General features: G+C 53.0%; 1 protein-coding gene across 9 annotated transcripts in view; it reads left to right on the top strand.

Moving 5' to 3' along the window:
- The window catches only part of SPATA13 (spermatogenesis associated 13), a 223,616-nt gene that overhangs the window by 192,518 nt on the left and 10,400 nt on the right, over positions 1–20,698 (top strand). For 7 of the 9 annotated variants that reach the window (XR_011489094.1, XM_070471683.1, XM_070471687.1 and 4 more), the window contains 5 exons: positions 14,937–15,073; positions 15,784–15,963; positions 16,250–16,435; positions 18,427–18,606; positions 19,281–19,513. Coding sequence is in view for 8 of the 9 variants with exons in the window: in XM_070471683.1 (XP_070327784.1) it covers positions 14,937–15,073; positions 15,784–15,963; positions 16,250–16,435; positions 18,427–18,606; positions 19,281–19,513 (916 nt within the window). In the remaining variant the exon portion in view is untranslated. Of the gene's footprint in view, positions 1–5,318; positions 5,742–10,218; positions 12,089–14,936; positions 15,074–15,783; positions 15,964–16,249; positions 16,436–18,426; positions 18,607–19,280; positions 19,514–20,698 lie in introns of those variants that run through there. The other 2 variants (XM_020894634.2, XM_070471688.1) reach the window with 2 other exon arrangements.

The following is a 20,698-nucleotide window of genomic DNA, read 5'->3' as shown; positions in this document are numbered from 1 at the left end:
ATTCTGTTCTTTTTGCCTGAAGACACTGACACTGTGCTGGCTAACGTCTCTCCCTGCTGACTGCACTGTGAGAACATGTGGACGTCTGGATTTAGAACCAGGACAGGGTGCCACCTGGAGGAGCCAGTCCTACAGGTGTAGACGTCAGGCCCTTAGACCACAGGCCTGCAAGTCTGAGACAGGTGTCAGCTCCAGCAGCCTTGGCTGCTGTCTCAGCCTTATCGTTGCCCAGAATCAAGAGTTTTTTGTTTTTTTTTTTAAAGAATGATGGTGTTCTTCCTGTCTCAGAAAAACATCATGAAGCTTTTTTTTTTAACGTATTTCCATCAAAGTCTTGAAATTCTCATCTTTCTAACCTTCAAAACATTCTCAGTTCTAACACATGTATCTGTTCCAATCGTTCTAAAGTACAGAGTTTAAAAAGTTTTCAAAATACCATGCATCTAATGCCAAGTCTCAGAAACTGGATTTTAAAAAGAAAAGAATAGGGAACTATATTCAATACCCTGTAATAGATGGTAATGGAAAAGAAGATGAAAAAGAGTATATTTATTTGTATGTGTATAGCTTATCACTGTGCCATGTGCCTGAGGCTAACAAAATGTTGTAAGTCATCTGTACGTCTATAAAATAATTTTTTTTTAAAGAGAAGGAAAAGAAAGACTATTAAAGTCAAGCGGAGGAGCGCAAAAGAGATAAACGTGAAGCAAACCACCACCAAGCCAAACGCCTGGCCTGCATGCCTATCCCTGTCTTGTGGATGAGCAATCTGAGGCTTAAAAACTTTAAGGCTGTGCTTTTTCTTGCTCAGCTAAGTGGGACTTAAGTCATAAGACAGTGAAGCCGGCGATCAGAGCAGATCAAACAGACCCCAAAGCCCACGTTGCTCCCATCCCACTCACTGTCTCCCAGGGGCTATGCTTTTCCACTATCTGTTTATGTGCACAGAAGTTGTTTATGTGCACAGAAGTTCACCCGTGTGCCAGTTTTTAAGGCCTTGCCTAATAATTGCCTTTGATTAAAACAAAGACAAAAGTGAAGTTCATCCATTTTCTGTTTTGCTCTTGTTGTGTTTGAAATGTGTCCCAGGCCTTGAAGGATGGAAACCCCACGTGGTTGTTTACAGAAGATGGGACAGGCCTCGGTCATCACTGTTGAGACGGCAGCTTGTCTTTTAAAGGGAGAGTTTTGGATCTGTTTCTGAATTAGCCTACAAGTTGTAGTAGGAGCCCGGGAGGACCAGTGTCTTTGGGGTGTTTTTGGAGCGGGATGGCGTTCACTGAGGCACTAAGAGTGCATCTTCTATCAGTTAGGGTGGGCAGGCCCCCGGCACCTCCAGTGGAAAAGCAGCCGCTTTGAAGACCCACGTCTTAGCCTCTGCCTTCGGTTCTCACTACTCCTTGTTGTCACCTGCGCTCGTTTCCTGTGTGTTGGAGTGACGGGCCTGCCCTCTGTGGTCAGGAGTCTGACTGCTGAGCAATGTTTCAGGAAGACCTGCGTGGGGCCTGCCTTGCTCTCTGCCAGCAGGCAGCTGACCAAAACGGGGTCTATGGTTGGTTGTACGACTGTGTGGGCTAGAAAACATTTTGTGTTGTGTTGTTTGAGGGTTTCTGTTCTGTGCTCTGCTTCTCTCAAAAATGGCGTAACTGTGGCCTGTAAGATTAGTGCTAATGTCTGTCCGTAATCCATTCAGAATACAGGGACCCCTCTGGACACTCCATTATTTATGCTAATAGACAAGGGTACTGTGGGTCAGTCGCTCAGTCATGTCTGACTCTCTGTGACCCCATGGACTGTAGCCTGCTAGGCTCCTTTGTCCATGGGATTCTCTAGGCAAGAATGCTGGAGTGGGTTGCCATGCCCTCCTTCGGGAGATCCTCCCGACCCAGGATTGAACCTGGTTCTCCTGGATCTCCTGCACTGGCTGGAGGGTTCTTCACTGCTGAGCCACAAGGAAGCCCGTGAGTCTGAATAACTCATGGTAGGTGAAGCGGATCACTTCCTGTTCAGAAATCACCCCCATCCCAGCTTTAGGGCATCAGCAGCGAGGGCAGCAACTGGGTGGACTCAGAGTCCTTGTTGTGTTCCTCGTGACTCTGGGTGCTCGCCGGGGGTCCGGGCTGGGGCTCAATCCGGCGGGGGCAGGAGCCGCCTCGGTTGTGACTTGTCCCAACCTGCAGCTCACTTTCTGAAGCTGGTGGTACTGCTGGTCGGGGCACAGCATGCCTGTCGCTTGCCTCCTACCACCCTGTGGCTGTCCTGCAGGTCTTGGTGGTGGGGTGGTACCTAATCATGGGGTGGGGGAGGTTCTAGTATATTCCCAGGTTAAGGGAGTCTCTGCGCCATGCAGGGAGCTACAGCTTTGGTGAAGCAGCAGCTGGGAACGTCGGTTGCTGAGCAGATGGCCCATGCTGGTGACCTTTCCGCCCCAAATCCTATGGTGGCCATGTAAGAAGACCTGAACCATTTTGTACTTAAGGAGATGCCAGTAACTCTAAGCTAAGTGCAGCCTTAATGACCACCTGGTCATCTCAAGAGCCGGTCCTGGAGGGTAAAGGGATGAGTGCTGGTTTAGTCAGAGGCTCCACCACTAACTTGCCCCCTCCTTTTCCAGACTGTGTGCATGGGTATAGCTGTGTGTGGGTCTTAGGGCCACTCTGCCAAAAATAGCCTTAGTTCCTTCTATATCTGTAGAGTAAACATGATCGTAACATCCTGTGTGATTCCAACTTTTATTTTATCCTCTCTGACTTCCAAATATTTGATATTAATGTACAGTTGGGGTTTTTCTGCTCTCCAGTGGGACTCACCCCTTTTCTTAATTCTTTTTACCAGTAGTCAAGGTTGGTGACATCCTAGTCCCAACCCTGTAGCAACATCTTATCCAAGGACAATAGACTATTCCCAGGGGTGGGGGTTGGGGGTAGAGCAGTGGAGGAGTTCAAGACTTCCTTCAGCTGTGCTTAAGATGTTTGTTGCAATATTCTTATTGATCTGGTTAATATAGACTCTAGTCACTAAAGAATTTTTTAAATCTTAAGTCAAACTGCCTGTGCAGGTTCTTCCAAAAATATCTGAGAAGTGTTGTTGGTTCATCTTCCTTTGAGGAAGTGCCTCATTTAAATGCAGTTTTTGTTTATTTACTTTTTTTCCTTCTTTTTATCTTTATGTTTGTTTTGAGTGTGTGCTCAATAAAGTAAGTTTACTCAGCGAATGCCTTTGGTTTAAAATCCTAAGATCCCAAGGACCTTAATCTCTCTGACCCCATCTCTGGATTTAGAAAAAGTCCTTGGGAAAGAAGCTGCCCAGGGAGAGTGAAAGTGAGCCGTGGACCCAAGTTAAGACGGTGCCAAGGAAATGCAGCCAAGAGAGGTTGTTTTTTTTTTTGAAAACTTGCAATTTTAACAACAACAACAACAAAATTATTTTTTTAAGAAAATGAAAGCACTCTGGATTTCCTTTGCCTCCTGCTGGATTTCAGTCTCCGTTAGAAAGTGTGCTCATCAGAATGAGTCCCCGAATTTCCGTGCTTTGTGTCTCAGCATTCAGCATTTCACTTCTTCATTAAAACCAGGTCAACCCTTGTGTTCCATGGGCTTCACTCATTTCTGAATTAGCACTTCTCAGACCTGAGTCAGGCTCTGATTCCACGGGCCAGGATGGGGCCCCAAGAGTTCACTTCCCACCAGCTCCCTGGTCACCCTGTGCTGCTGGCTCCTGGACCACAGCCTTTGGGGCAGTAGTACATGTCACTGTGAAACGAGGGTTTTGTGGCCTTATGGGACATTCTGTGTTAAACAAGGTGACACGGGTGTCGTAATCTGGACTTGGAGCCTATGGGAAGCAACTTTACTTCATAGACAGTGAGCTGCTCTGAGAAGCAACCTCGAGGAGTCTTTTGAGTCCCTCCTGCAATGAAGCACTGCCTTGATTAAGGACACATACACTCCTAGTGAATGACTGTCTTTTCATCGTTTTTAAAAATTTGACTCTTTTAATTCATTTTAAAAAAGTATTTGCAACAGGGTACTTCCCTAGTGGTCCAGTGGCTAAGACTCCAAGCTCCCAATACAGAGAGCTGGGGTTCAATCCCTGGTCAGGGACCAGATCCCCCATATAGACCAGACCTGGCACAGACAAATAAAAAAATATTTAAATATATATATATATTTGCATGGGATAGATTTGAAACCGGTCTAGTTTTGTGAGTGTAGTGTGTGCGCGTGTATGTGTGTGCTCATGTGTGTGCAAGTTTTGCCTCTTTGTAGTTTATTGAAGCCTTAGCTGGATTTAAGAGTGGGATGCCCTGAGTCAGTAGAAGCAGCCACAGATAATTAAGGATAAGAAAAGCCTCTGGGGAAGCATGTGGTCAGGGTGGGTGTCTTAGCTGACATTGCAGCTCTGCCCGTTGACCCCTCGTGCTATGAAGTCTGGGAACCGGCCAGTGATTACAGACTCGGGCTGTGAGAGCAGCTGCAGTCCTGTTTGTTAATCCCCACGCGTTCTCAGGAACCTGGGAGCGCTGTGGGAGGCTGGCTGTCCCCACTGCACAGACCAGACACGAGCCCCTGAAGGTCTGAGCTGGTGCAGTGAGATGGGGGGTCCGCCACCCCAGAGCCTGCACACATGGCTCAGTTTTCAGCCATCTATTGGGGGATGACCACATGATCACTACTCCGCATGTCGTCTCCTTGCTCGTGAAGGTAAAAAGTTAGCGTCTTCCTGTCCTGAGGAAATGGAAGGAAGCCGTTTGTTAGTAGGTGTCATTTCACAATAGGACTTGCTCACTGTAGACAACTGGGAAAAAAACAAAAACGAGAGAGGAAATAAGTGGCCCGCGTCATCTAGAGCCTCTTCAAAGAAAGAACAGTTTTCTGCACTACAGAGAACAGGTACTTTATACAGTAAAAGATATGCATATGCTTTTTATATAGAAGGCACACATATTCACACATACACATACACACTTTTTAAACAAAATCTCTCTTAGAGTGAGCTCACAGATTTGCAGTTAATATAAATGTGATGTCAAAGCTGAAGGTTTTGCCACAACAGAGCGTGGAATCCCAACTACAGTTTGAACCTAGTGACCTCTGTGCTTCTTCCCCCGTGAAATATGTCCTTTTTTAAATTTTTTCTGAGCCCTTTTATTTCTTTTTTATTTGGACTATTGTTGATTTATAATGTTGTGTTGATTTCTGCTGTACAGGAAAGTGACTCAGTTATACGTATTACTATATACATTCTTTTTCATACTCTCTTCCATTGTGGTCTATCACAGGATGTTGAATGTAGTTCCCCGTGCTCTGCAGTAGGACTTGCTGTCTATCCGTCCTATGTGTGATAGCTCACATCTTGCAAACTCTCTGGGGGTCAGGCTTCTGGGTTATAATGAAAAGCAGCAGGCGCCTTGCTGTCACTGGCATCGGAGGCTCCGGGGGCTCCTGATAGGTTTCTGGCCGGCCGTCTGGCCTGAGTTTAGACTTCCCTCCCCGCCATCCTGTCTGGGCTGCAAGCTCAGCCGCCCGCGGGTGCTGTGAGCTGTGAGGCTCTGGCCAGGCGGGCAGAGGCGTCAGCAGTGAATAAGCGCTTTCTGCGTTTCCGCAGCCAGAGCCTGTGTGATCCTCTCCGATGCTCAGTCACCCCACAGCCCTGCTTTGAACGCGGCTGTTTCCCAAACTCGAGGATGGTGGCGAGGGGGGAAATGGGAAGGTTCTGGAGTCTGGAGAGCCTTCACCCAGGTATGCGTGCAGACTGGCTATGCTGCTGAATCCTCTCTCTGTTCTTGCAAGTTGCAGGGCTCTGTCTGCTGCCTCTTGTCAGGTTGTGTGTGTGTCTGTGTGTGTGTCTGAGCCAGTCTTTTGTCCGGACCTGGGGTCCTGAGGGCAGTTGTAGCTGTTGTTGCTCTTCAGTCACTCAGTGATGTCTGACTTTTTGTGACCCCATGGACTGCAGCACGCCAGGCTTCCCTTTCCTTCACTATCTTCCAGAGTTTGCTCAAACTCATTTCAAAAGTTCTAGCTGTGGACCCAGTAAATCAGAGGCTGGTTTGAGTTATGCAGCCGTTGGTATGAAATAGAAAATAGCAAGAGTCAAACGTGGATTGTTCTTTATGAGTTATGGATCTGGTTCTTGTTGCGCTAGGCTTTGCTTCTGTTACATGAAACTTCTTTATTCAGAGGATTGTTGTTGGGGTCCATAACGGTGTTCCTTGCTAATTTGGTGTGCATGAGGTTTAACGGTATCAATTGATTTTGGAAAAATAGTCGACCGTTTGCAAAAAGTGTTACTACCCAGGACTTGGTTATTGTTTGGGGCTTTATTCTATCGTTGCTTTTCAGTGTTTTTGTGAGTGTTGTCACTAGACTAGTTCCTAGGTGAACTAGAAAGGTGGTTCTCTCACACTAGGAGGTTATCACCTGGAACTCACGTATGCTTTTAAAGGAGTAAATGCTTCATGGAAAGCATTCTAGCTGACTGCTACACATCATGCAATGGGATGCTTAAAAAAGAAAACAAGAGTCCTGTCTCAGTTTTTGTCTTAAATGAATTCCAGTCACTCACCCTGGAGTGAATGGGAATTACAGGTGACAGCCGGAGGGCAGCGTGGGCCTCCCCGCAGTGCGCTGAGTACCCTGTGCTTCTTGCTGGCCTTCCCTGTTTCCGTTGGCTCCCTGTGCTGGCCGAGCACAGACAGGGCTGTGGTGAGGGCTTCACTGACGCAAATTCAGAATAAAGAAAAACAAGCGGCCCAGTGGTTTCTGCATTCAGGGCTCAGGCCTGCCCGCCGAGTGGTTGTGCCTGTCACTGAGTGGCTGGTGGCCCCAGGTCCTACGTGGAGGAGAGCTGGCTGCCTGCCGGCCTCCTGTGCTGGGGGTGCGCCTGTGTTTACCCCAGGGCAGCCGGCCGATGGAGCCCGCCTCCCGCATTCCTCCACCCCGGGCGGGCACAGGGCCCGGTCCTCCCTCCCACGTGTGTGTGTGTGTGTGTGTGTGTGTGTGTGTGTGTGTGTGTGGAGGCCAAGAGAAGCCGGGTTCAGCCCCGGGACTGAGCCCAACACTTTGGGAGGCACACTGGCCAGGCCTCCTGCGAGGGGTCTGCACCCTTCCTCCCCGAGTGCCCTCGGGCTCCAGGCCCAGCCCTGCCCACCTTTGAGCCTGGCTGCCAAGCGAAGGAAGATGCGGGCTCTGCTGGGGTCATCTCTCTTCCTGATGGTTCCATGTGTTCCCAGCACTGTCTCTGATGTACCCACTGTGCCAAGTGTGTATGTGTGTAAACGTGATGGAAATGACCGCAGATGCAACAGCAGAGAATCAAGTGGAGAGCTTGCTTATTGGGGGGATTCTGTCTCAGATGAGAGCCCCGAGTGGGCAGGGAACCCTGAGGGACAGTCTGGCGGCCCCCCAGTGGAATATCTGGCAGGAGCGGGTGGGGAGGGTGGGCGGTCAGCGCTGCCCTGTGGCTGTGGTTAGCGAGGCCGAGGCCCCGGGCAGGTGCCCAGCAGGCTTGCTTTGGAGCCGGACAGACCAGGACTTGAACTCCAGCCCCACGACTGGGGAGCAGTTCCTTCACCTCTGGGAGCCACAGTTTGCTCCTGTGTTGACAGACAGTGATGGTTCCAAGACACTTCCAGCGCAGGGCCTAGTACACATGGAGTTTATCCTGGGGATGTGGTGAAAGCAGCCGGGTTCCTTCCCAGGGTGGTGCAGCCCGCCTACGAGGCAATGCCAGGAGCCCAGAGGGGTGCAGTGGGCACGAGCTGCCGGGGCGCCCAGTGAAGGAGTGGGGCGCGGCCAGAGGCCCGGGCAGCCACCGTCAGAGCTGAGCCTGAGGAGTAGCAGCAGCTTGCTGAGGGGAGAGAGATGCCAAGGGACCAGCCCAGGGGAGAACCCAAGGCTCGTGGCAGGACACTGAGAGACCCAGAGCCTAAACCCAGGTCTACACTGGGGGCTGAGACTGTCCTGCCTCTGGGCCCCCAGGAGCACAGAGGCCCAACCCCAGCCCACCCACCTCAGGACTCTAAGGGCCCCTCCCCAGGGGGTACAGAGCATGGAGGATGCACAGGGCACGACTTACCTTTAAATTGAGAAGTAAAAATACTCACACATGGTTTGAGCCAAAGCTTTCTAAACTGTTTATAGGAACAGGGCACCTGGGGTTTGGTTTCAGTTCAGTCACTCAGTCGTGTCCTGCTCTTTGCAACCCCATGGACTGCAGCATACCAGGCTTCCCTGTCCATCACCAACTCCCAACTCTTCAGAGTCTTTTCTAAGGAATCAGTTCGGAGGGGGGACTGGTATAAATGGGGAGGTTCTGGGGGCTTTGGTATAAATGAAGCTCTATCTTGGTGTGACCCTTGTCACTGCTCGGGCATCAAGGGTAGCGAGGCCCCACGTCTAACCCAGACGTGAAGTTCTGTCCTGGGAGGAGCATTTCCAGGAGACCCGTGGGCATCATGAAGGGTTTGTCAGTGGAGGGCAGCGCGTCCAAGTCAACTGCCCTTTTTGACTGTATCGCCATCGATGTGTTTAGAAGACTCACAGAGCACTGCCCTGTGTGTGAGTGGTTTGAAAGTCTAGGTGAGGCATAAGGAGGCCGTCCTGATGGTGTCAGGTTGAGCCCTGAACGGGAAGGGGGTCTTCTGTAACTAGGCGTGAGCTGACGCTGACCAGCACGGGCTTCCTGGTCTCCCGAGGACAGCAGGGCAGGAGGGGTGGATATGAGAGACTCAGAACAGCTCAGGGATGTGTTACAGTGAAGCCGATGAATTATAAGGACAATGTAAATATGGTGAGCGTTTCAAAGGCAGTAAGTCTGATAGGCTTTTAGGACATGAGAAGCAGAGACTGTTCCTGCCGGCTGGGGGTTGGCCAGTGGCGGGGGAATGGGGAATGTAGGCAGGAGCGCGAAGTCCCAACCTCACCCCTCACCAGAGAGTGAGAGCTCAGCGCCCGGAAGGAGGAGGGGGAACTTACGGGCTTTCTGGGTTGGGGCGTCACTCCAGGTGGAGCGGTCAGTGTGGACCGAAGGACTGTGTCCTTTTTTTGCTGAGAGCAGGGAACACTGTCTGGCACAGAGTGGCTGAAGCCGAGGTGTTGAAGCAGCCAGATCCGAGCCCACTGCCCTCCAGCCTGTCTCGCTGCATAGACGAGTCTCACAGCACACATCTCAGGGCAGGTCCCTGCACTGGGGTTGAGAAAGTCGAGCTTGGGCACCCGTGGTGTCAGAATCACTTGGAAAGAGAGCTCTGGAAAGAGATTCTCGGCAAACACCCCCTTCTGCTCCTCCCCCCCGCCCCCGCCCCCTGGAGGACCTGGCTCTCTGGCCCAGCGCCAGAGTGTGTTTTTCTGAACCCTCCCTAGCTCACCCCCACCCCCAGCCCAGCATGGGAAGCCATGGACCCTGGGTGTTTGGGGACCCCTGAGGGGTGTGGCCCTGAGGTCAGCGGCAGGGTGGTTCTGACATCGAAGCCCCCTGCGCCCGTGTTTGCACCCTCTCTGGCATCTCATGGCTCAGGGGCCGCCCTGGGTGCAGGGATGTGGCCGGTGGACCAGCCCCTGCAGCAGCAGCACCCTGTCCAGTCCACGCTGGGCTCCGAGCATAGGCTGCCTGCCCACCTGTCCAGGTTTGCTGTTTTGCTCTTCAGATGGGAAAGATGGGAAATGAGAACAGTTTACCTCCAGGCCGAGGAAGCCTGAGGGGTCAGCAGGTTTCCTAAAATGTGTGTTTTTAATGGATTATTCCAAGTGCAGGAATTTTCCTAAAGTGACCTGTGTTTTAGTTGGAACCCCCGGGAGAGCGCTCTGCCCGTTGGGTGCTGAGTGTCCACACCCGTGTGGCCGGCGAGGCAGGTGCCCAGTTATGACTCCCACCGTGTCAGCTTCTTCCTTCCTCTCGCCTGCCACCTGCCCTCCCCAACCCTGTGTGACAGGCAAGAGAAAGGCAGTCTCGGGGAAGTTCGGGCCAGGGCCTGGCTGGGACCCCAGCAAGCTCTTGTGCTTTTGAAATTCTGTCACTCTAAGCAAAAGCCCTTAAATCTGCAAAATTAGGCCAGATGGGAGAGACCTGTGTCCTGAGAAGAACTCCCCCTGGGACAGGGGCTGGGGGCCTGTGTGCTGTGAGGGGGACTTGGGGTCCTGTGGAAGGGCCTTGTCCTTGGCGCGTATTACAGTCCGAGCTTCTCCATCGGTGGTGGTAGTGGCATGTCCTGTCCTGAAAACTCGCCTGGAGGGCCCGTTGCCAGGTTTTGTTCCTCACAGACGTGAAATCCAGGTCAGGACAGAAGTTGTCACCCTCCCAGGGGGGTGTGGACACTGCTCTTCATTGGCGTTTGTGTATAAGCTCACATGGTCTCTACCGTGTTTGCAGCAGTCCTGACTACGAAGGCACGTCCGCTTTGGCCACAGTGGTCTCTCTGGATGTTCCTGAAGCCGAGCTGGGCCAGGACTGGAAGGGTGGATGGGGTTTCCTCAGATCGGTGCATGCACGAAGCAAGCAGAGCCTGGGGGAGGCAAGAATTCGGGTCTGAATCTTAGGATGAGACTGTGTGAGGGATGGGCAGGTGAGGGGGGAGGTGGTCCGCCTGGCGCAGCCCCTGGAGTCCTGGGATGCCTGCCTTTCCAGGGGACGTTGACTGTGACCATTAAGCAAGCATGGGTAGTTCACATTACGTGCGTGTAGAATGTCTGCACATGATTGCTCCACTGTCCCAGAGTTGTCCCTGCAGGCATGTGTGCTGTCATGAGTGTGCAGGTCTTTTAGACCCAAAGGACGTCCTCTCTGGGCGTGGCCGCAGCTGTGAGGGCGCAGTGGACAGAGGAGCGAGCATGTCCCATCTCAGATTCCTCTGTCTCAGGGGTCGAGGTTTCCATTTCAGTTTTCAACAGTCTTTGCTCACCGTTCACAAGATCCTTTTCGAACATAACTTTCACACACCTACTTATTCAACAACCCTGAACATTCATTGGAAGGACTGATGCTGAAGCTGAAGCTCCAATGCTTTGGTCACCTGATGCAGAGAGCGGACTCATTGAAAAGACCTTGATGCTGGGAAAAATTGAAGACAGGAGGAGAAGGGGATGACAGAGGATGAGATGGTTAAGATGGCATCATCGACTCAATGGACACAAGTTTGAGCAAACTCAGGGAGATGGTGAAGGCAGGGAAGCCTGGCATGCTGCAGTCCATGGGGTCACAGAGGGTTAGACATGACTGAGCGACTGAACAAAAATAACTTATTCAATAAAAGAAATGATGCGGCTGGTGAGGACCTGGAACTTGGAAGCCTGAGTGCTCCTGTTGGGACATAGAGCAGCGCAACCACCGTGGGGAGCAGCATGCAGGGACCTCAGAAAGCTAAGTAGAATTTCCACATGACCCGGTCATCCCACCTCCGAACACACATCCAGGAGAATCCAGAGCAGGGCCTGGAAGAGGTGTTTGCACAGCTGTGTTCAAGAGGCAGAAGCACCCCAAACGCACCTGGACGTTTGGATGGGTGAAGAAAGCTCGGTATCAGGTGCAGTAGAAGGAAATCTGATACAGGCAACTATATGGGTGAACCTTGAGGACATGGTGCTGAAGGGAATATGCCCGCTACAAAATCACTGTGGGCCATCACTCAGTGAAGGGTGTAAAGTGTTCAGAGCTCAGAAACAAGGCGGAAGGCTCGTTGCCAGGGAATGGGGGCGTCAGTCTTCAGTGGGGCCAGAGTGTCAGTTTCACAAGATGAGAAAGTCCTGGGGTTGGTTGCACAACCGTGTGCATGTAGTCAACACTGCTGAAGTGTACACTTATAAATGGCCGGGACGGCCTGTTCTATGGGTGTTTTACCACTAAAGGAAGGAAAGAAGGACGCTAATTAATTAAGGTTCCTCTTTCATTATTAGAATGTATTCATCTCTCCTAATTTTGCGGAAGTGCATTTTGAGAATCAGTAGTAGATTCACATCATGCAAAACAGCCCTAAATAAAAAGTCACCACTGAAAACCAGACAAGAAAGAGGGTCACAGAATAACCTCCAGGAAAGGCCCCGTGTGAACCTGGGTCTGCAGGTGACACACAGGCCTCTGTGAGAAGGCGACACTGGTGAGCGGGCAGGCTCGGGGAGGTCTGCCCAGCGGGGTGGGCTCTGCGGGGGAGGGGGGCATTTAGCTGGCAGGGAATGGGGCTTCCCTGCAGAGGAATCTGCACTGAGGCATTTGGTCACTGCTCTGGGGTTTTCGTGTACACGAGGGAACTGTGTTTCCAGAAGTCGGCCTTGGATCCGCATAAGGTGTGGCTGGAGGTGGTGGGGATGGTAGGCAGAGAGACCTGGGTGTGTTCTCAGCCTCCACCGACCCTTGTGCCCCCAGAGGAGGAGTTAAACTCCTGGGAGCCTGAGTTCCCTCACCAGCAGTCTGCATTTTTGAGTGCCTTCTGCATGCCAGGGGTTGCACTGGGTGCTGGGGTACAAGAATAGACTCCGCCTGTTCCCTCAAGAAGTTCTGACCTCAGAAGGGAAACCCTCACAAGGCAGGAGTGTGGGGTGACAGGAAACCAAGGGCAGGAGTGTGGGGTGACAGGAACCCTGCTCTGTGCAGACAGAGTGTCAGAATGTGCCCCCACCCCTCCTGTCCAGACACTGGAGAAACCCCACTCCCTGAAATACATGTGAACCGTAGTACAGAAGCACAGGGGGCCATTGACTTAGAAGGGGCTTTAAGATCCCAAAGGCAGTTAAGATCACAGGGGAGAAGGATGAGGGGCTCTGACAGACCTGGGGTGGCGTGGTCCCCCCTCCCTAGTCAGCTGTGAACGCCGCGCTGTGGTCAGGCAGCTCCCCGAGGGCTCCGTAGGAGATGGGCTGCAGGCTCACTGCTGCCTCCCTGGTGTCTGATAAGAGACTCGTGTGCCTAGAGCAGGTGTGTCTGCCTCCTCCAGGTCCTCTCCCCAACTCCCGGACACACCCCCGAAAAGACCGCAGTGCACTGTGACACAGCACAGGGCAGGGGTGACCACACGGCACACGCACACACACATACACATGCACGTGTGCGTGCATACACACACACACACACACACAGCAGGCACCGTGGGAGGTGTGCCCTGAGCAAGCGGCAGGGTTGGAGGGAAGGGCAGAGGAGAGCTGGGGCCCGGCCCTGGATAGACAGGTGTCTGCAGGGCACCTGCAACATGGCCTGTCCAGAGGGATGGGCTGGGGATGTAAGATGCACTCAGGTCACAAAGACTTGGTACAAAGTAAGGAAATATCTTACTTTTAAAAAGTTGAAATTTTCAAAAATCTCATTTTTAAAAACAGCTTCTTCAGTTTAGAAATAGACCTGTCCCTGAGGGTGAAGTGACTGGAAATGCCAACTGGTGGGTCCTTGAAAGAATCATCAGGGCTCTCCCTCCGCCATCACCAGCCAACCTTCCTCCTCCTGCCCCCACCACAGCTCCTCCCCTGACTCCCTTTCCCATTAATTCTCCCAATAACCTGGGATTTTCTGAACCAGGTAGACTTGATCCTCTTTGTTGCCCCCTTGTTACCTGGACCTGCATGTCCTTGAATTTCACACCCCATCTTCGCCCTCCAGCCATCTGTCTGATGGAGAATGGTGGTCCCTCCTGCTTCAGTTGACCCACCTCCCGCAACTGGTCTCCTGCCCACACCCCCGGCCCCCTTCAAGCTGTGGCCAAGTCGCTCTTGTTTGTCCCAGCCCACCAACATGGATGTCCTCACCACAGTGACTCCTGTTAGCGAGTTCCAACCACAAATCAAGGATGCTATGGACTTGACACACATTATCTCATCTAATTCTCCAAAAAGAAAGAGACTACTGTTTACAACAGAAGGATTGGGGCTCAGGGAGACAGGGTGCCTGGTTGGGCTCCCTGCCTGGAGGTGGGCAGGCTTGAATTCAGACTCTTAACACCTGTTCTTTATCTGTATTGCCAGGGACCCATCACTCTCCTGCCCAGGCTCCTCCTTGCTCTCCAGTCCCTCTTTGTTCGAGGTTGTGGTGCCCAAATGCAGCCACGTGTGTCCACAGTCAGGGGCCAGGCCCCTCTCCCAGGAGGCCCTGTCCTTCTCACAGGGATGCTTGGTGACAGATGAGCCTTGGCGAGGAGTCCGCCATCCTGAAAGGAGATCGGAGTGGCCAGGTGGTCCGTCCTGAACGCTGCCCCCATCTTCAGAAGGTGCTGGGTAACTCCTAACTGTGACACGTGAGCCCCAGCCTTTGCTGTGTGGACGACCAGGAAGCCCAGCTGCCTGGCTCCACTTAGGATACCCTCAGCATCTCCTGACTCAACAGCACAACTGTGCCTTGCAGGGAAACATGGTGACAGGACACTTAAAGATTGAGCGCAGGAGGAGAAGGAGACAACAGAGGATGAGATGGTTGGATGGCATTACCAACTCAATGGACATGGGTTTGGGTGGACTCTGGGAGTTGGTGATGGACAGGGAGGCCTGGCATGCTGCAGTTCATGGGTTCGCAAAGAGTTGGACATGACTGAGCGACTGAACAGAACAGAACAGATAGATATATATATATATATTATAATTTCAACTTTGTTTTCCTCCTCAAGCTTATTTAGAAACACTGCATCTTTTACATCCACTTTGGGACACAAATTTCCAAGTACATCACACATTGTTTGCTCAGTATTCTGACTCAGGGAATAACCCTGCACATCACTGTCCACAGTGGTCTCCGAAGTGTCCTCTTCCCACCCACTGGGACAGGAAGCCCTGGCTCCTCCTAGCATCAGCTGCTATCTTTGGATTATGATAGCTCAGTAGACGTTTTCTAATGGTTTCTTACTCTGGGTAGGATAAAAAATGACAACTTTCCCACGAGGACGCTTTCTCAGAGCTCACAGAATTTGTCCTTATATGTTTGCCATTAGCTGCGTCCTTTAAACCACACCATCGCTCTCTCTCTCTCAGTTTCTTCTGATGGAGGTGCGGAGCCGTCTGCCCTAGTGGACGACAACGGCAGCGAGGAGGACTTCAGCTACGAGGACCTGTGTCGGGCCAACCCCCGATACCTGCAGCCGGGCGGGGAGCAGCTAGCCATCAACGAGGTACTGGGGTCCGTTCCACGTGGCGGCGGCTGGTGTGTCTAGGCCTAGAATCCACTCCTACTTGTTTCTCTGGTTATTTCTTAGTGAACATAATCTAACACTGAGAACTCCAGTTAGGCATTTTCAAGGGCAATTTATGTGATTAAGTGTTGCAGACGATCAAAGCTGTCCCTCCCAGTCAGCAGGCCGTCATGATGCCTGGAAAGGGCTTGTCGGTCCAGGCAGTGCCCTGCCTACCTTTATAAAGTTCTCACAGCCCTTGTGGGCAGCGAGCGTTAGATACTGTCCACGTTTTGGCAAACACTCGGAGGCTAAGAGGCTTAGCGACCTGCTAGCAGGTGGCAGAGCCAAAGTGAAACACGCCTTTCTCCGGGCTTCTTTCTGCTCCTCTGTGTCGTTAGCCCTTTTTTTTTACAAAAGTCTTTGCAGCAGCCCTTCTAGCCTTGGGAGCTCATTTGGAGCCTGTTTGGAGGCTCAGAAACCCCCTAGAGGGTGAACAGTCCAGACAGTCTCACTTGTTGGGTGACTGACTTATGGACTGAGTGGGCTCAGGGGTTCCTTTAAGAGCATGTGAGGGTGCCCCCCTGGTTCTTTCCCCCATCATGTCCTGTGACATCAGGTGCCTGAGCATCATCCATGTGGGCGCTTGGGGGCTGGGGGGCTCAGGGTCCCCCCGGGCTCGGTGCTGAGCGCCCACCTCTCCGTTCCAGCTGATCGGCGATGGCAGCGTGGTCTGCGCGGAGGCCCTGTGGGACCACGTGACCATGGACGAACAGGAGCTGGGCTTCAAGGCGGGGGACGTCATCCAGGTCCTGGAGGCTTCGCACAAGGACTGGTGGTGGGGCCGCAGCGCAGACAGGGAGGCCTGGTTCCCGGCCAGCTTCGTACGGGTGAGTGTCCTCCTGTTTCTAGTGGCAGGGGCAGGGCAGGTGCAGTGCCAGGGCCACTCTTTCCTTATCACCCATTGAGCCAGACCTCTCTGCGGTCAGCTGGGTCGTGGAGCAGTGTCCACTGGGGTCAGCTGGGCAGCTGGCATCGCTGCTGCATTTGCAATGCTCGGCTGGGCACCTGCGGGCTCAGGACACTTGCCGCCCTCCTGACCGTCCTGGGGAGTGGAAACCAGGGGACCCGGGCCCGGTGCCGCCCCCACTGACTGTCCCTCCCGTGTGGCCGCAGCTGCGCGTCAACCAGGAGGAGCTGTCGGAGGGCTCCAGCGGCGGCCCCGGTGAGGAGCAAGAGGAGGACATGGGTAGGGCCCGCCACAAGCACCCCGAGAGCAAGCAGCAGATGCGGGCCAACGTGGTCCAGGAGATCATGGACACCGAGCGCGTGTACATCAAGCACCTCCGGGATATCTGCGAGGTGGGCCTGGACGACGCAGTGGCCCGGTCCCTGTCCCGCGCCCCTCCCCTGCCCCGCGGCCCTTCCCTGCCCCGCGGCCCTTCCCCGCCCCGCGGCCCTTCCCCTTACCCGCGGCCCCGCCCCCGCCCCGCCCCCGCCCCGCCCCTAGGCTCCTCCCCTTACTCACGGCCCCGCCCCACCCCTAGGCTCCTCCCCTTACTCGCAGCCCCTCCCCTTACTCGCAGCCCCTCCCCTTACCCAAGGCCCCTCCCTGCCGACTCTATCCCCGCTCTGGTGTTTCCAGAGCCCCGCCCGCCCCCACGGCTGCTGGCTCACGAGTTGCTAGTCCACCCCGGACAGTGCAGTGCCGCCACCCCCTCCAGACCCGAGGGCACTCAGAGCGACTGACCGTCCTGTGAGGAACACCTTTGAGACCCGCCTGACCCCCTCTGAAGTCCCGCGGGGTCCGTCTCACCCAGACGCAGGCAGGGACACAGTATCCTCTGGTGACACCCCAGCTCTGTCCTACAGTGTTCGGGATCCCGTTGGCAACAGTCTCGCCCACCCCCTACCCCCACCGCGGTATTTCCCGTTTTTGTGGATTCTGTACAGCGGTGCGCTAGACTGTCCTGTGCCCACCCTGGTCACTCGAGCCTCCTGACCGTGAATGCGGACCCTGCAGTTTGCGGTCCGCTGAGATGGCCTAGAGGAAGCAGGCCAAGTGCGCCCCGCTCTGTGGGGTTGGCTTCACCCCCAGATAAGGACCCCCAGCTTTTGGCTTATGTGTGGCCGCCTTGTCTCCTGGGAACCCACGCTTGAGGGAGCAAAGCCTTATTTTAGGGGAACAGCCCCTGCTGATGACTGCTGAGCACGGCCTTGCCCCTCCCCTGGGTTAAGTCGACCCTGCAGCGCTCAGGGCGGGTCCATGCACCCCGAGGGCAGACGAGGAAGCCCAGGTGTAAGCGGGGTTGCGGTGTAAACCCGACCCGCCACCCTGCAGCCTGTGGTCTGTCCTGCCATGGTCAGTTCAGTCTGTACAGTTACACCATGCCCACTTGGGGACAACTGTAGGTGTTCCACGGCCTTTCCATACTAATGCCATTCCTACCCGCGTGCATCCAGGGTGTAGGGAATTAGCGGGGCTGTCATCAGTGCAGCCTTGGGTCGGAGATATCCAGGTTCGTGTCATTTTCTGCAGAAAGCGGGTACCAGCAGAGCCCCGGCTAAGCCATCCTTGGCCCTGGCCTGTGACAGGGAACAGTCAGCAATGCGTCTATGCTGGGCAGGTCTTTTTGGCTGTAATGTGGAGTTAAGGATGGGAGCCCGGGCATTTTAGGAGTTTAGAGAAGGTGTGGCAGGACCAATTTCTGAGCTCTGATGTTTGAGACCAAGCCACCTGTTTCATGAGTATAGCCTGGAAGCTTTCTGTGGTTTCTTGAATTATAAATCCAACCACACTTAACGTTTTCTCTTTCCTTTTGTCTTTAACGTATTTAGGGTACATCTTAGCTATGGAAGTATAATTAGCCCATAATTATCTCAGGTTAAGATAATTTTCTCTAGTTAAAACTCACTCTAGGGCTTTCCTGGTGGCTCAGTGGTAAAGAATCTGCCTGTCAATGCAGGCGACACGGGTTCGTTCCCTGATCCGGGAAGATCCCACGTGCTTCGGAGCAACTTAGCCCCTGCACCTCGACTACTGAAACCCACACACCTAGAGCCCATGCTCTGTCATAAGAGAAGCCACTGCAATGAGAAGCCTGCACCCCACGACTCGAGAGTAGCTCCCACTCACCGCAACTAGAGAAAAGCTTGTGCAGCAACAAAGACTCAGCACAGCCAAAAATAAAAAATAAAATTGTGTGTGTGTGTATATATATATATATGTTTTTTTTTTTTCTTTTAAAGCCCACTCTAAGACCATGGCTCTGGGGCCCCAAAAGCAGTATTGTTGAAATAATTTCTTTGAATTCCTAGATTCATAGAAAAGAGTTTGCTTTCCTGTGTTTTAGGGCTACATCAGACAGTGTCGCAAGCACACAGCGATGTTCTCGGTGGCACAACTGGCCACCATTTTCGGAAACATTGAAGACATTTACAGATTTCAAAGAAAGTTCTTGAAAGACCTTGAGAAGCAGTACAATAAAGAGGAACCTCATCTGAGTAAAATAGGGTCCTGCTTCCTTCAGCACGTACGTCACCTTTTACTTCTTATTAATAACGTCACATCCAGTTAAGTAATTTAGAAATGTTTCTTTGCGAAGAAGAGGGGTCCCTTTCTGTTTTATTTCTTTGTTTAACTTCTCATAGGATGGAGGTGTCACTTGCAAATTAAGTTAATTAGTTTATATGGTTCACCTTGACCTAAATACCCCAGGTCTATATTTTTTTCAAGTCTTCTCACTTCTCTGGGGTTTGGAGTTAGTGGAGTAATTTCTCGGAGGTGGCTAGGAGGGGCCTCCAGGGAGTCTGGGTTGCAGGGCAGCGGGGAGGAAGTAGGCTCGTGGACAGCAGGTGCAGCCCAGGAAGGAGGCCTGTGACCCCGAGGCAGGGCTCTGCGTTCCCCTGGTCACCGGGAGAAACCCCCCTGCCTGGGAGAGGAGGGGGCAGGAGGCAGCCAGGGCAGAAACTGACACCTCCACCTTGTCCCAGGTGACACGGAGGGTGCCGCCCCCCAGGGAGGCCCCTCTGGGGGTCCTTGGAAGGGGCCGGTTTGGGGGAAGGGGGGATGCTGTGTCCTCCGCAGCCACAGGGAGGAGTCTGTGCTACAGGCGCCCCTGTGCGGGATGGGGGTTGGGAGACTGGTGTTTTCCGTGCTTGTGGGCCCCGGAGCTTCTGAGCTGACGCGGCTCTACGCTCTCCCCAGCAAGAGGGCTTCGCCATCTACTCGGAGTACTGCAACAACCACCCGGGCGCCTGTGCAGAGCTGGCGGGCCTGATGCAGCAGCGCCGCTACCGCCACTTCTTCGAGGCCTGCCGGTTGCTCCAGCAGATGATCGACATCGCGCTGGACGGCTTCCTGCTGACGCCCGTGCAGAAGATCTGCAAGTACCCGCTGCAGCTGGCCGAGCTGCTCAAGTACACCGCGCCGGAGCACAGGTGGGGGGCAGAAACTCGGACGTGGAGGGCCGCCTGCGTCATACTGTATTGCCTAGTGGAATCAGAGTCCTGTTATAGAGGGGGAGGACACACAGGACCCCTGAAGGAGCAGGCAGTTTCCAGGGCGTGTTGAGTAGGGGGCATGGTTTCCTGAGGTCCGGCTGGGCTCCACCTGGTTCTGGTCCAGTGCTTGCTTGCTCCGTAACCAGCCTGCCCACCCTGTCCCTCTGGCTCTGAGCACAGGGCTTCTGATTGTGGTTATTGAACGCTCCACCTCCCTTTGGGGAGGTGAATTTGTGAATTTGTGAATTCTCCCGAAAGAACCCCCCCCAAATTATCCTTTGCTTATGAATAGCAGCTTGTCGTTTTCCTGCGTGTACAGAACCATGTCTGATTTTACTGTGATTGAATGTCAACTGTCACCTATTTGGTCAGCTCTGGGACATGGGTGAGGGTCTCCCCCCACAGGCCTGGCTGCTTGGCGCCCTTTGCTGACAGCAATGATCCCTCCATGAGTTTTCAGCAGCCTACAGCTGAGGGCCAGTGGGGACACGGCTGTCACCCAGCAATACTTTAGGATAACGCTTATGTCTTTAGGAAAACCAAACCTTGTCCCTGACATCTGTGTTGCAACACAAGGCTTTGCCTCTGCCTGCAGCCCTCGGAAGGACAGGGGTCCATTGGGAAGAGGGAGCCAGGAGAGGACAGTGCCTAGAAGAATTTGCTGCAGCAGACCACCAATTCGGCTTAACATCTGTCTATTGCCTTGAGAGCAGTCAGATTCTCCAGGCAGCGCCCGCCCTGTATGTTGCAGGGGACGGGTCATTCTTCTGTCCTCGGCCACTGGACTCCTGTGGAGAGACAGGCCTGGGAAAGGGGGCTTTTCACAATTAGATGGAAGGTAGAAGGGAAGAGCAGGGTCACTTATCGACATGCCCAGACAATGATGTTCGTTTAAAGAATCAAGATGAAAGGACTAAGAGGAAGGAGTTTGTTGAAAAAAATTAAAAAGAAGCTGTGATTTTTTTTTTTTCTTTTTCTGATGGGAAAATCAGAAAACTTTAATAAAAAAAAGATAACAAAGTCAGGCAAGTCACAAATTAGAAGAAATCTTTTTGAAGAGAATAAAAAGACATCATGATGAGGAACCAGAAAAAATAAAAATGCAACTTAGGAAGCAGAATA

The sequence above is a fragment of the Odocoileus virginianus genome, chromosome 8 (genome assembly GCF_023699985.2).
Source record: "Odocoileus virginianus isolate 20LAN1187 ecotype Illinois chromosome 8, Ovbor_1.2, whole genome shotgun sequence".
Classification (NCBI taxonomy): domain Eukaryota; kingdom Metazoa; phylum Chordata; class Mammalia; order Artiodactyla; family Cervidae; genus Odocoileus; species Odocoileus virginianus.
Note: the sequence above shows the minus strand (reverse complement) of the source record. Positions and strands in the feature narration are given on the sequence as shown.